The following is a 12,578-nucleotide window of genomic DNA, read 5'->3' as shown; positions in this document are numbered from 1 at the left end:
CCAATAGTAAGTAATACAGACCCTCTCATCTCCCTACAGTAGGACAATCTCTGCTGTAATTCTGTGTATATTTATCGGGATCGCGCGCTGCCGGAAATGCCTTTTATGCAGGTGCTACGGATGACAGTCAGTGCGAGAAGCGAGTGGAGAAAAGGACCCCTCTAAAAAAAAAAATAAAGATTATTTTAGATGCTTAATTACTATTTGGAGCATTGGGATCGCTAGACAAGGGCTTAATGAACTCCTTTTTGTGAAAACCCCAAATCTGACTAAAATCTACATTTTTATTTTTTTCACTTTTTTTTTTTTCATTCTGACTCATTTTGCCAGCACAGGTCACGTTTTGTAGACTTATCTCTAAATAATCTGTAACCAAGTATCTGTACTTAGCACATCAGCATTAATGGCTCATAAAAATGACTAATATCTATAACTTTGTGTCTTACAGTCAGTGGAGGTCTTGGTTGGATCTGTAGTGATCATCCTAATGTTGTTCATGCGATGTTGGATGTCTGGATTCTGGTCCATCAGCTCCATGGATGCCTGACGCCACGGACATGGCCATTGGAGATTGTCATCGTTGGGTCCAGAGGTCAAGTGGAAGTAGATTGCCATTTTATTTGGACTATCCTTCAAGCCATTAATGTACAAGCCAATCTGAAATGAGTAACCATCTGGGGATAGGAAGCGAGGGCTGTAGGTTTTGGAACCGGCAGGGGTTGTAGCGAGAAGGCTGGTAAAATTACGAATGCGCCAAGTGTATTGAGGACACTTGGTCTCTGAGAGGTTGATGTCATCCAGAGACAGACCACTCTTTGATGGTTTTCTTCCTTTAACTCCTTCAAACACCACTCTGAATTTATCAGAGACATCTAGCGTAACATGGTATAGTTCCCAGGAGCCTTGAAGTCCACCTAGGTTGTACAAGTATAAGTTACCCATAGGCTAAAAGGATTTATCTATTGGTGTTTTAAACCATAAATAATTATTACCACTGATCTTCTGAATGAGTCTCAGGGCTCCTTTAGGGTTTTCAGCGGTGTATTCACGCACCCAGATTTTTAGCTGGTCATCAACGCCCCCGCTGTTGTAGTGATAGAACTGCAGGCATTGGGAGCGTCTTTTGGGGTGAAAGAGGCGACTTTGCAGGTAAGCCTTGTCACCCTGGGTTCCTGTGGCTGTGCTGAAATGCATGAAGAACCCAACTCCTGTGGAAGTATAAACTTTATTAGATAATAGACCATTAAGCAAGCCTCTTCACTTTCTCTTTGGTCCTTATAATGGAGTTTAAAGATGATTTTACATGTCATATTGCAATCCTTGACAAGAAATGTCTAGAGAACGTCAAATAATACTTTCTTATGGTATCAGTAAAATGTGTTTATCATGAAGACCAAAGTGCCACCATCATAAAAGAGGTATCAGTGCAGGATTATGGACTATGAATTATTCAACTTTTTGTGACACCAACCCATTTAACCCATTTGTGCCCAAATTTTTTTGAACGGTTTCATGCATATAGTCATATTAATAGTGTCCTATGTGAACATGTTCAGCATTTTTTTTCGCCCAGGTTTTAGTTTTTTTTTTTTGTTTGTTTTTTCTTGAAAATCATATTTGAATGTGCGGCAACTATAGTTGCCCGTGGGAAAATATGTTGTATGCACCCCTTCAATGTCAAATTTGAATAGGAGGAGAACTTTTGGCTTCTAACTCAAAATAACTGCTTTCAACAGATCAATCTTTATTCATAAACAAATTTATCATGCATAAAAGTCGAAGAACATTCAATGCAAACCCCAAAAAAGTTGCATCTAGCTTATAATCTCTTGAATATGATAACACACCAATTTTATTTGGATTAAAGTGGAGGAACATAGTGCAGAACAAAGTGCAGCCATTAAGTTGCCCCAACAGGGTATTGTGTATCAAAAAGTTAAATGAAAATAAATAAATAAAAATAAATAGAATGAAGAAAATATTACATCTATACAATAAAAAAGGTATACCTGAAAGAAAATTTTGAATTTAACTGTTTGGTTACCAACATTCTGCAAAATATCTTCTTTTGTGCTCAACAGAAGAAAGAATCTCATAGGTTTGCAACTTGAGGGTGATTACATGACACAATTTCCATTTTTGGGTGAACTTTCCCTTACGTAAGCAGTTTTAGTATAAGTAGCCTACAAGGAGTACTGCATTGAAGGTACTAGTCGTTTTATAAATTTACATAAACATATTTGCATGTGATGTAAATATGTAAAATATCATATTTTATGAATAGGCACATATTGATTAGGTCAAATGGATTAACCCTGACAAAAGTCCTTTATTCATGAAATTAATTATATTATTTTTAAATATATGATTATTTAAATATTTTATTTATTTATGTTATATTTGTTATTATAGTATATTATATTTATTTGTTTATATATTTTGTTTATTTATTTACTTATTATTGAAAGTGCAGGTATTTTCATTCTTAGAGGTGTGTTATTTAAATTAAAATAAATTGAATGAAGAAAATATTACAAAAATATATAATAAAAAAAAGCATACCTGAAAGAAATTTTCTGCACATTTTTTAAGGCCCATAGTATTCAATGGCTGACTGTAGTAGGTGATTTCATATAATACTGTAAATGTAAACTCATTACTTGTCTGAATTTCAACATTATAATGGAATCATAAGCTACTAGTCATAAAATGAATTAGGGTCCTTGACCAATTAGAATGAAACGCATCCAAACTGGATAAAGGGGCCTCAATATTTTGCCCCTTACAAGACATAATGTCATAAAAGTGAGAAACAATTATCTACAGCATAATGCGTTACCTCTTTATCTTTCCATTCTTCCTTTTGTGTGACTGACTGAAGTTTGTAAACTGCTGCTGTCAATTGAAAACTGGAATATACCCCATTTCCCCATGATATGTACTTACAAGTCATTTGCCCACCGGTAACTATAGTTGCCGCTTGGACTTTTGACTAAGTATACAAAAAAACTATAGATCTCCTGGAATGCGAAATTCACTTATCTCATTTGCATGAAGCTTTATTGCTAGTGATCATGTGGCTCAAAAATGGTTTTCTTTGTAAATAAATGCAAAATTAGGATGAATCCTGCTTTTCTGGTTAGGGGTGTTCATACCTTGACATTGACCCAGGTTGGTGTAATCCGTCTGTGGACCGCCCTCTACCATTTGTACACGAGCCCACTTGGCATTTCCACCATCACCCTGGATCATACCACAGATATTTGGCTCCTCAAAGTGGCAAGAGTCCAGAAAAGTTGAGGCTGTAGCTGGAAGAATTATGAAAAATATTTAGGGCAAGATGAGTGAGAGAAGCAAAGTATTAGTTGAGCAAGTAGTCTTTATCTTATCAGTCAGATTAATGTCAATATATTTATACAAAAAATAATGGAGGATTATTCAGTCGAGTCTTCCACAGAAAGTGCACTAATCATAAACTTACTACAGTTGTATAGCCGGTTCAGCTTTAGCAGGTCACTGTCATTAAACTCCATGCGTTGACCAATCACATCCAAGAATTCTGGTATTTTGGTAACAATGGTTGGCTTACTGCCTTTGCTGAAGGATGTTTTACTGTAGTGCATGACTGAACCATAATCATAGGGCACACCGAGAGAGCTTGACACAGTTTCATCATATGAATTAAAGTTGTGCTTATCATCTAAGTAAGAAACAAATGGCGAAACAGTTAATGAACAAATTAGTTTGTATTTAATATGGGAATATATAGATTTTATGAGTTTGGCAAGACAGAATGATGTTATTATTGATCCGAGTATTTAAGAATTCAATAGTTACCCTCTTGAATCTGGTCCCACATGATGGTGACATAGTCGTCTCTGTCAGATCTGGACTGCTCGTGCCAGAAACCCAGCGCATGCAGAAACTCGTGCTCCACTGTTCCTAAACTGTCACATTTTGCACCAATTGACAACTCTTGTTTCCCAATCTGTCGATTCCCCACCTTTGAGTAACATCTGATTGAACATAAAAACATGACCTTTTCATCATACCTGAATTTCTCCTTTTTGCAAAAATATACAGTCAGTGCAATAAAAGTCCCAATGTTTGCACATGCTTGAAAAGGTCTAACATGCTTATTTGCCTAAAATATTCTTTAATAAATTTAAGTGATTAAAGATCCACTGCAGTGCCTTGAAATGTCACAATTTTCAAACTACACATCCTCAGCATCATTATAGTCACTGCTTTGCTTTAGTAACAGTCTCAAATTGAAACTAAATGGGAAATCTATTAGACTGTGGCTGTCATAAGCTGTCAAATGTGCCTTTACTGAACTCAACAGCTCTGACCCAAGCTGTGATATAAACAAAAGGCTACTGGCTATTTCAAAAGGAGGCTTCATAGGCTTCTCGCTATGTATTCCTGTCTTCCCGTTTCAGCTAAAATTACGTCAACTCATAGAATAATATGTACGCTGTTTGAATTGTTCCCTATATCCTATATAGTGCACTACATGCCATCCACCATACAGAAACTACTATGTGAACAGGGCCGTGTGAAGATGGTGAGTTAAGCAGTTGATTTTTTTTCAAAGCTTGTGACAGTTGTTCCCAAACGTTTGCTTGAAGTAAGTAATTCCCACTGTTGTTCATCAAGATGTCTTCACAAAAACTGATTGAACCTGCCAAGCTAAAACTAGACCCCAAAGGGAAAGATTCCTTGCCCAATGTTGAAAAGAAAGATGAAGCAAAAGTAGTGGAGCAAAATAAAAGAGAATGCGGAGATGGCTAATGAAACCATTTTGGAGGCGATATTAAATCTGGAAAGGAGGGTGCATGAGAAGCTGGTGGATTTAAGTGAAAAATCCAAACAAAGCAGCGCCATGATTGTAAGCCTAATGAAGGCGATTCAGTTCAACACGGAAGAGGTGAATGAGTGCAAAAAAAGAGTTAAGGACTTCGCAAGAATCGTGATCTTAAGGAGAGGGTTAGAGAACAGGAAAGATATAGAATGAGGTGGTGCCTCCATATCAAAGGCATAGAAGAGAAAAAAGATGAAGATATTAGATAATTTGTCAATCCATAATGTTAGATTAGATTTACTTGATTGTGGTGAGTTGGATTTAATTTTTTTTTAGATTACTATAAAGCATTTGATGCTGTTGAGCATCCTTTTTTTTTTTTTTTTTTTTTTTTTTAAAGCATTTTGGTTTTGGAGTAAGATTTAAAAATTGAATTGAAATGTTATATAATGGTATCAATTAGCTCTAGGTCATGGAACCTGCAAAATATTCCCCAACTATAAGGGGAATTCATGAAGGTTGTGGTAGCTCTCTATGACTGTTTATAATGGTTGCAGAGCTATTATCTATATTGATTAAAAAATAATAATGATATTGTGTTGGATAGGCAAACAATAACATGGCATATTAATTTTCATAGATAAATGTAAATCAATATTAAATCAATGGCTGCAGAGGGATCTTAAAATCTTTGGTTATTTTGTTATAAGTTATAAGTTATTTTGTCTAAAATGGATAGTTTGTCCATACTCGTATACCCAGCCTTCTCCTTATCCATATCAACATGAAATATTAAAGCAATAAATAAGACAAATGTAAATTTATTTGGAGAAATAAATGTCAGTACATAAAAAAGGATAACATGATTAAAAAGTATGAAAATCATTAATTCGTAATAACCACTCTTTTTGGTTTATTGTCCCCTGTGCAATCTTTAAAAACGTGGATGGAATACGTTTCTTTCTATGTTGTGATTTTGAGTGTTCAGTGAAACTTCTATTAGCAAGTGCTGCTTTATTGAAAACTATTGTTCAAGAATAACTTCACACCTCACAATACTCCAGTTTGGAATAATAGATACATAAAGTTAGGACGAAAGTCTTTTCTTTTTCTTTTTTCTCTCTCGAGGATTGAAAATCCAAAGGGATTTGAGCTATTGAAATTCCAACTGCAGTGTACTGTTAATATTTATAATAGAATGATTATAGCCATTCCAGTTGCTTTAAGATTAATGGTCAAGTAAGATACATTGAACTTCCAGGTTTCCCCAGAATTGAGGCAGCTTTCCATAGAAGGTCATAATTTTTGTTAGAAAAAATGTACAAATATACTTATTCAAAATTTTAGTTTACAGGCTTACCCTAACCCAGTTAGACTGGAATGCGTGCCTAAAGATTTCGATATGGTTGGAAAATAATATCTGTCTTTCCCCCTTCCCTCCTAAAGCTAAAGAGGTTAGCTTCAAGATTCTAAATGAGATTTATTCTACCAACTAATTTTTAAGACGGAAATTTAATTTTGATGTAAATAATTGTGTTTTTTGTGAAACAAGTACTGAAACTTTAGACCATGTTTTTCTTTTTGTGTGATATGGTGCAGCCTTTGTGAAGAGAGGTGCAAAACTGGTTATGTTCAAGGAATGTTACATTTCCACCCCTCAATGTGAAGGTATCAGGTTTGGTATTTGTCTTGAAAACAAAGAGTTTGAATTTGTTATTAATTTCTTGTAATGTTTTATGAAGTTTTTTTATTCGCAAGTGCAGATGGTTTAAATCTAAACCCAACTTTATCAAATGGTGGAATGAGGTAAAACTCTTATACACATTTTTAAAATTTGTTAAAAACAAGAAAGCCCTTAAGTTGACTTCTCTCTTGGATTTGTATAAATTAATTTATCAAAAACTTTTGTTGTATTTCAATTTCTTTTTGATTCATTTTATTTGTGGTTGGCTTATTTTATTTTGACTATTTAATTTACATTTTATTTTTGGTAGTGCTCAAACTAGGCTGAACAAGATTGGTTATATTTTGGAATGTGATTATGTACCTTGTTTGGTTGTAAAATTGATGTAATACCACTGTCACGAATCAAGCCTCTGTGGTTCCCTCTGATCACCACCAGAGGAAACCGTCACCGGAGTACTAACTGTTCTTGCGGACTTCAATTCCCATCACCCCGTACCTGAGACTGATTACCTGTGCAGGTGCTGATCATTATCCTTACTATTTAATCAGTGCCTACCCTAACCTCTGTGTGAAGTCTGTTTATACCCGTCTGATTGTTCTCTGCCTGCCTCTTTAACCTTGTCTGTCTATTGGATTTGTTCTATTCTCTGTCTGCCGCCTGCCTCGACCCTTTGCACGGACTCCGGTTATGATTCTGCCTTGCCTATATTGCCCTTGAATACTGTTGATTTAACTTTGCCTGTTTGACTCCTCGTACTGTTTGTTAATAAAGCTGCACATGGATCCCAACGTCATTGAATCTTCATTACAACCACTACTACTACTACAGATCACTTCACATGATGGAAACGCCTTTTGCCTTGCATAAAATAAATAGATTTGATTAGTTATAATAATGAGTGTAATTTAATTTGACGTTAAAATATGTTCTTTAATCTCAGTAGGCCTACTGCTAGTTTATGGGCAGGTTTTGGAGCTCGCAGCTCCCCCGCGAACAGTAGCCCTTCACCAGATCAGATTTCGCCGGCATACCGGCACGAGAATTAGTACTATTTCTGTAAAAAGCGATTACAGAGAACGGTTGAATACACTTAAATTAAAATGCTACTTTTAAATGTTACTTTTTATGTCTAAAATGCTTGTTTAAATTTAAATGTATATAATATTGTAAACTATGCTGTATTCACCCAAATAAATTCAATTTGTCTTGTATTTTGTCCATGTGTTCCTGCTTAACAATAAATGTTAATCTTTTGATTATTGCTGTTGCCTATAGTAATTCTGAGTGTGATTTTTAATTTCCAGCCCATTTTAAGCCAGCAATATAATAATTTTTAAACAATAGTTGACTTCAATAGACTATGTTCTTTAATCTCAGTAGGCCTACTGCTAGTTTATGGGCAGGTTTTGGAGCTCGCAGCTCCCCCGCGAACAGTAGCCCTTCACCAGATCAGATTTCGCCGGCATACCGGCACGAGAATTAGTACTATTTCTGTAAAAAGCGATTACAGAGAACGGTTGAATACACTTAAATTAAAATGCTACTTTTAAATGTTACTTTTTATGTCTAAAATGCTTGTTTAAATTTAAATGTATATAATATTGTAAACTATGCTGTATTCACCCAAATAAATTCAATTTGTCTTGTATTTTGTCCATGTGTTCCTGCTTAACAATAAATGTTCATCTTTTGATTATTGCTGTTGCCTATAGTAATTCTGAGTGTGATTTTTAATTTCCAGCCCATTTTAAGCCAGCAATATAATAATTTTTAAACAATAGTTGACTTAAATAAAATAACCCGGTATGTTTGGTAAAAAACATTTAACCCAACCAGCTGGGTCAAAATAACTAAATATTGGTTTTCTGTCCAATATTTACCCAGCGCTGGGTTGCCAAATAACCCAGGTTGGGTTGATTTTAACCCAGCATTTTTTAGAGCGTAGCCTAGGGGGCGGGGCACTTCCGATTCTAGAAAGCATTTGATTGGACAGAAAGTTTGATGAGAAGCTAAAAAATCGTTGATCCATTTTTACGGAAGTTAGAGTCTGTAAGTTTTGAATTATTATATCTTCTAAATGCAAATTGTGTCATTGTTTTGGAGCACACTATAGCTTATAGATAACATATTCATACTAAAAAACAAAAAAACTTCAATTTTGATTTCATAGGGACTTTAAAAATAAGATTACAAATAATTTGGTAGGTTTTTGTTTAACCAGCTGGGTCAAAATAACTAAATATTGGTTTTCTGTCCAATATTTACCCAGCGCTGGGTTGCCAAATAACCCAGGTTGGGTTGATTTTAACCCAGCATTTTTTAGAGCGTAGCCTAGGGGGCGGGGCACTTCCGATTCTAGAAAGCATTTGATTGGACAGAAAGTTTGATGAGAAGCTAAAAAATCGTTGATCCATTTTTACGGAAGTTACAGTCTGTAAGTTTTGAATTATTATATCTTCTAAATGCAAATTGTGTCATTGTTTTGGAGCACACTATAGCTTATAGATAACATATTCATACTAAAAAACAAAAAAAACTTCAATTTTGATTTCATAGGGACTTTAAAAATAAGATTACAAATCATTTGGTAGGTTTTTGTTTTAAAAAAAAAGTGGCATCCATTGACATAAATGTGAATAGAATTTTGATTATTGCACAATGTGTGAAGATGAGTTTAAATGTGTGTAGTGTTTTGAAGTTTTCTTACCCATCGCCTTTAAATATGAAAATGTAGTTTGGCTCTCTACCCCAGGGTTTAAAGTCAATACAGGTCTTGAGTCTGAATTGCTCAAATGCTTTCAGTATCACACCTTTAGCATTGATGTCTATATATAAAAAAACAGAACAGAAAAGAAAGACAGAAAAAAGAGAGGACAGTGAGTGAGTAATTTGGAGCAAATATGAAGTTAGAGTTAGAATATCAGATACAGGTCAAAACATAAATTCAACGGAATTGAATCAGTTATTATTATATATTCACAGACCAAGGCTGCTGTCTAGGACGTACGGTACAGTGGTCGGCCAACGATACTTTTCACCCAGAATAGTGTTTCGGTCTTCTCCCTGTTAAATATGAACCAAACATGGATTTATTTTATTTAAATAAAAAAAAATTATTTTGTTTTGTGTGTTGTTTAGTGTATCTTACTGTATTTACACATTAGTTTGACCTCATGAGGTTAATGTTGAAATTTTCTGAAGATTAAGAATGTCCTAAAAAATTATTTTATTATTTTTCAGGCCCGGAGATTCAGGCCCTACTTTGTATCCTGTTTGTGGAAAGTGGCATGAGAATTTGCTCTAAGAAAACAATGACCTCATTTATCAGAATGTCTCCTTCCACCAGGTCAAGTCCTGCCGCTGTTGAATGAGACAGCAGTTAATGGAAAACTGTTATAGAAATGATGCTACAGATTTAAGATATGATATTAATGTTTCCACAAACCTTCATTTATTTCAAATATATCCTGGTCTTTTCCATTATCCACATCAATCTCTGTACTGCCTACAAAAAACGTTAAATTCAGAACATATTATATAAATAGAAATAAAATAAACAGTTGTGATTATTGAATATATTTTTATATAAAAAAAGATGTGATTGTTATGACTCACCTGTGAGTGAAGATGTTGGCTTTGAAAGAAAACATTTGAGAGATAAGTGTCAAAGGTATCAATTTACAACAACAACCTACAATGCAAGCTTTGATATTGTATGAAATAACCACAAACTATCATAAAACTCATCCAGTCTTGAACAAGGTCATTGTATTTTAATATAACAATAGCTGTGTTAGTTTTGCTTTAGCACAATATTAATCAACACATGATCACAACATTTTTGTTTCTATAATATCTGAATTCTACACTCACCAAACTCAGGGCTGTGGCACATACGCACAGAATCAGCAATGCATGTAGAGACGCCATGAGAACTTCACTCTGAGACGCTCTCTTCAGAACATCAGTGCATTGTGTATTAACCAATTTATAGAACAAAAGAGCTTAGTCTGCAATGATACGAGTTTGTATCCGATAGTTTATGATTTATTACACTAATGGTAAACTTGACATTATTAGACATGATAAAAGTAATTATTTATAATGATTTGGCTAAGTATCTCTTAACCAGTTTAATGCAACAGTTCACCTAAAATGAAAATTCGCTGAAGATTTACTCACCTTGTTATGGAAAAATGTTTCCAATTCTTATTGTGAGGCTATAACTCAGAGAGTATTGTAGAATAAGAAAAAACAGGGTTTATTCTTGCAAGAAAGTCAGACAATCATACAGAGCATCTGCACAGTGTGTGACAAAGAGGAACACTTCGACTCAGTATTTATATCCCAATCAAACCAGGATGTTTCTATCTCATCCAATCATAATGTATACTCAACATATGTCTCCTTTTAGGGTATCTATTTTCCCTCAGACTAGGGTTGATTAAGTATTTAATGCAAAGCATCCTCTTCGAAGTTAGGGTGTAGGGTGTTGTAAAAGAAAACAACATTTCTCGTTTCGCACTTGTCTCGCACCATTTCAACATGAGCATAAAAAAATGTGACCCTGGACCACATAATCAGTCATGAGGGTCAATTTTTTTAAATTGAGATTTTTACATCATAGGATTTACATTGATGTATGGTTTGTTATGATAGGACAATATTTGGCCGAGATACAACTATTTGAAAATCCAGAATCTGAGGGTGCAAAAAAATCAAAATATTGAGAAAATCACCTTTAAAGTTGTACAAAGGAAGTCCTTAGCAATGCATATTACTAATCAAAAATGAAGTTTTGATATATTTACGGTAGGAAATTTACAAAATATCTTCATGGAACATGATCTTTACTTAATATCCTAATGATTTTTGGCAATAAAAAAAAAATCGACAATTTTGACCCATACAATGTATTGTTGGCTATTGTTACAAATATACCCTTGCTACTTATGACTGTTTTTGTGGTCCAGGGTCACAAATGAGCATCAGGATGCTTTTAGCTCAAGTATTAAAATTTCCATAACACACCGTCCTTTTGATTATTCTTTAATCATTCAGGATATACAACCATCAGGACATCTAGCATGTTAATATACCAGGATTCAAAACATACCATCATTAACGGGAAATGCATTTACATCTTTACACTAGCAAACTGAGGGGAGCTTTTCCATATATCGTTCTTACACAATTGTTTTTTTTGTCATTATCTGATGAACTTGAACTAGTACTAAATCTTGGGGGTTTAGTCACCCATGGTGGAATAGGGACTAAATCTGGGAAATCATCATCATCATTTTTGAGCACCTGTATATACATCATCATTTGGTGATGTATACACATTTTTTTCTCCATGGCTTCTTCTCCTCCATTGTTGCAAAGGTCTGCACATCTGAAATAGATTCAGAAAGTTAAATCATTAGGCAGTTATTTGCAAGCCTTTGTTAATGCCACTAGTTTAGCCTCTTGGGCTGAATAGTGAGACTGCAATGACCCCGACAAAAGCACATCATGTTCCGTAGTTACAGTATAGCCAACCTTGTTTTGCCTGTCTCAGGGTCTCTAGAGGCTTACCCCTCAACAAAAAGTATCATGTCAGCATTGTCAAAGGGGGTCTCTCTGAGGTCTGGCCACAGCTTGCAAACAGCTTCAAGCACAGTTACACAGCAAAGTTCTTCCTCCTGCCCCTCTTTTGGTAACAGAGTGGTAATGTTCAACAGAGAGCAGCGTTTACAGTGTGGTATCTTAGCCAGCGAGCAGTAGACAGATGTGAAGTTTTCTGTTTCATCAGAATCATTGACACAGCGTGTAAAACCAGCAGTGTGACATCAGCATAACCAATGATTTCTTGGGAAGCCATTATGTCTTTTTCTGCAGCTGCTACTAGGGCTGTCGCGATAACCGCAATACTGCGCTATTGACGAGCAAACCGCAGAGGAATGCAAGAACCGCAGCAACCGCAATTTTTCCGTGTTTTATTTTTTCGTAAGGTTATGCCCTTCTCGTTTTACAGTTCATGCATGTGGACTGAATATTAAACAAGTTAGTAATGATAACATAATATGTACCATGCTGATTTGTACA

The 12,578-nt window shown here is 35.0% G+C and overlaps 1 protein-coding gene across 1 annotated transcript; it reads right to left on the bottom strand.

Annotated features, from left to right (window-relative positions):
- Nucleotides 1–420: 420 nt before the first annotated feature.
- Nucleotides 421–10,734, bottom strand: LOC107581493 (meprin A subunit beta-like). The gene is made up of 12 exons (XM_016267073.1): nt 10,674–10,734; nt 10,365–10,445; nt 10,107–10,125; nt 9,937–9,996; nt 9,808–9,851; nt 9,476–9,554; nt 9,199–9,316; nt 3,838–4,016; nt 3,482–3,700; nt 3,156–3,308; nt 993–1,208; nt 421–914 (listed from the first exon to the last, which is right to left on the bottom strand). Exons 2-12 carry the CDS (start codon nt 10,419–10,421, stop codon nt 421–423), a joined length of 1,638 nt encoding a protein of 545 aa, XP_016122559.1. The 5' UTR covers nt 10,422–10,445; nt 10,674–10,734.
- Nucleotides 10,735–12,578: the final 1,844 nt, after the last annotated feature.

Source organism: Sinocyclocheilus grahami, unplaced genomic scaffold, assembly GCF_001515645.1.
Source record: "Sinocyclocheilus grahami isolate Dianchi unplaced genomic scaffold, SAMN03320097.WGS_v1.1 scaffold35.1, whole genome shotgun sequence".
Classification (NCBI taxonomy): domain Eukaryota; kingdom Metazoa; phylum Chordata; class Actinopteri; order Cypriniformes; family Cyprinidae; genus Sinocyclocheilus; species Sinocyclocheilus grahami.
This window is presented reverse-complemented; position numbering and strand designations above follow the sequence as displayed.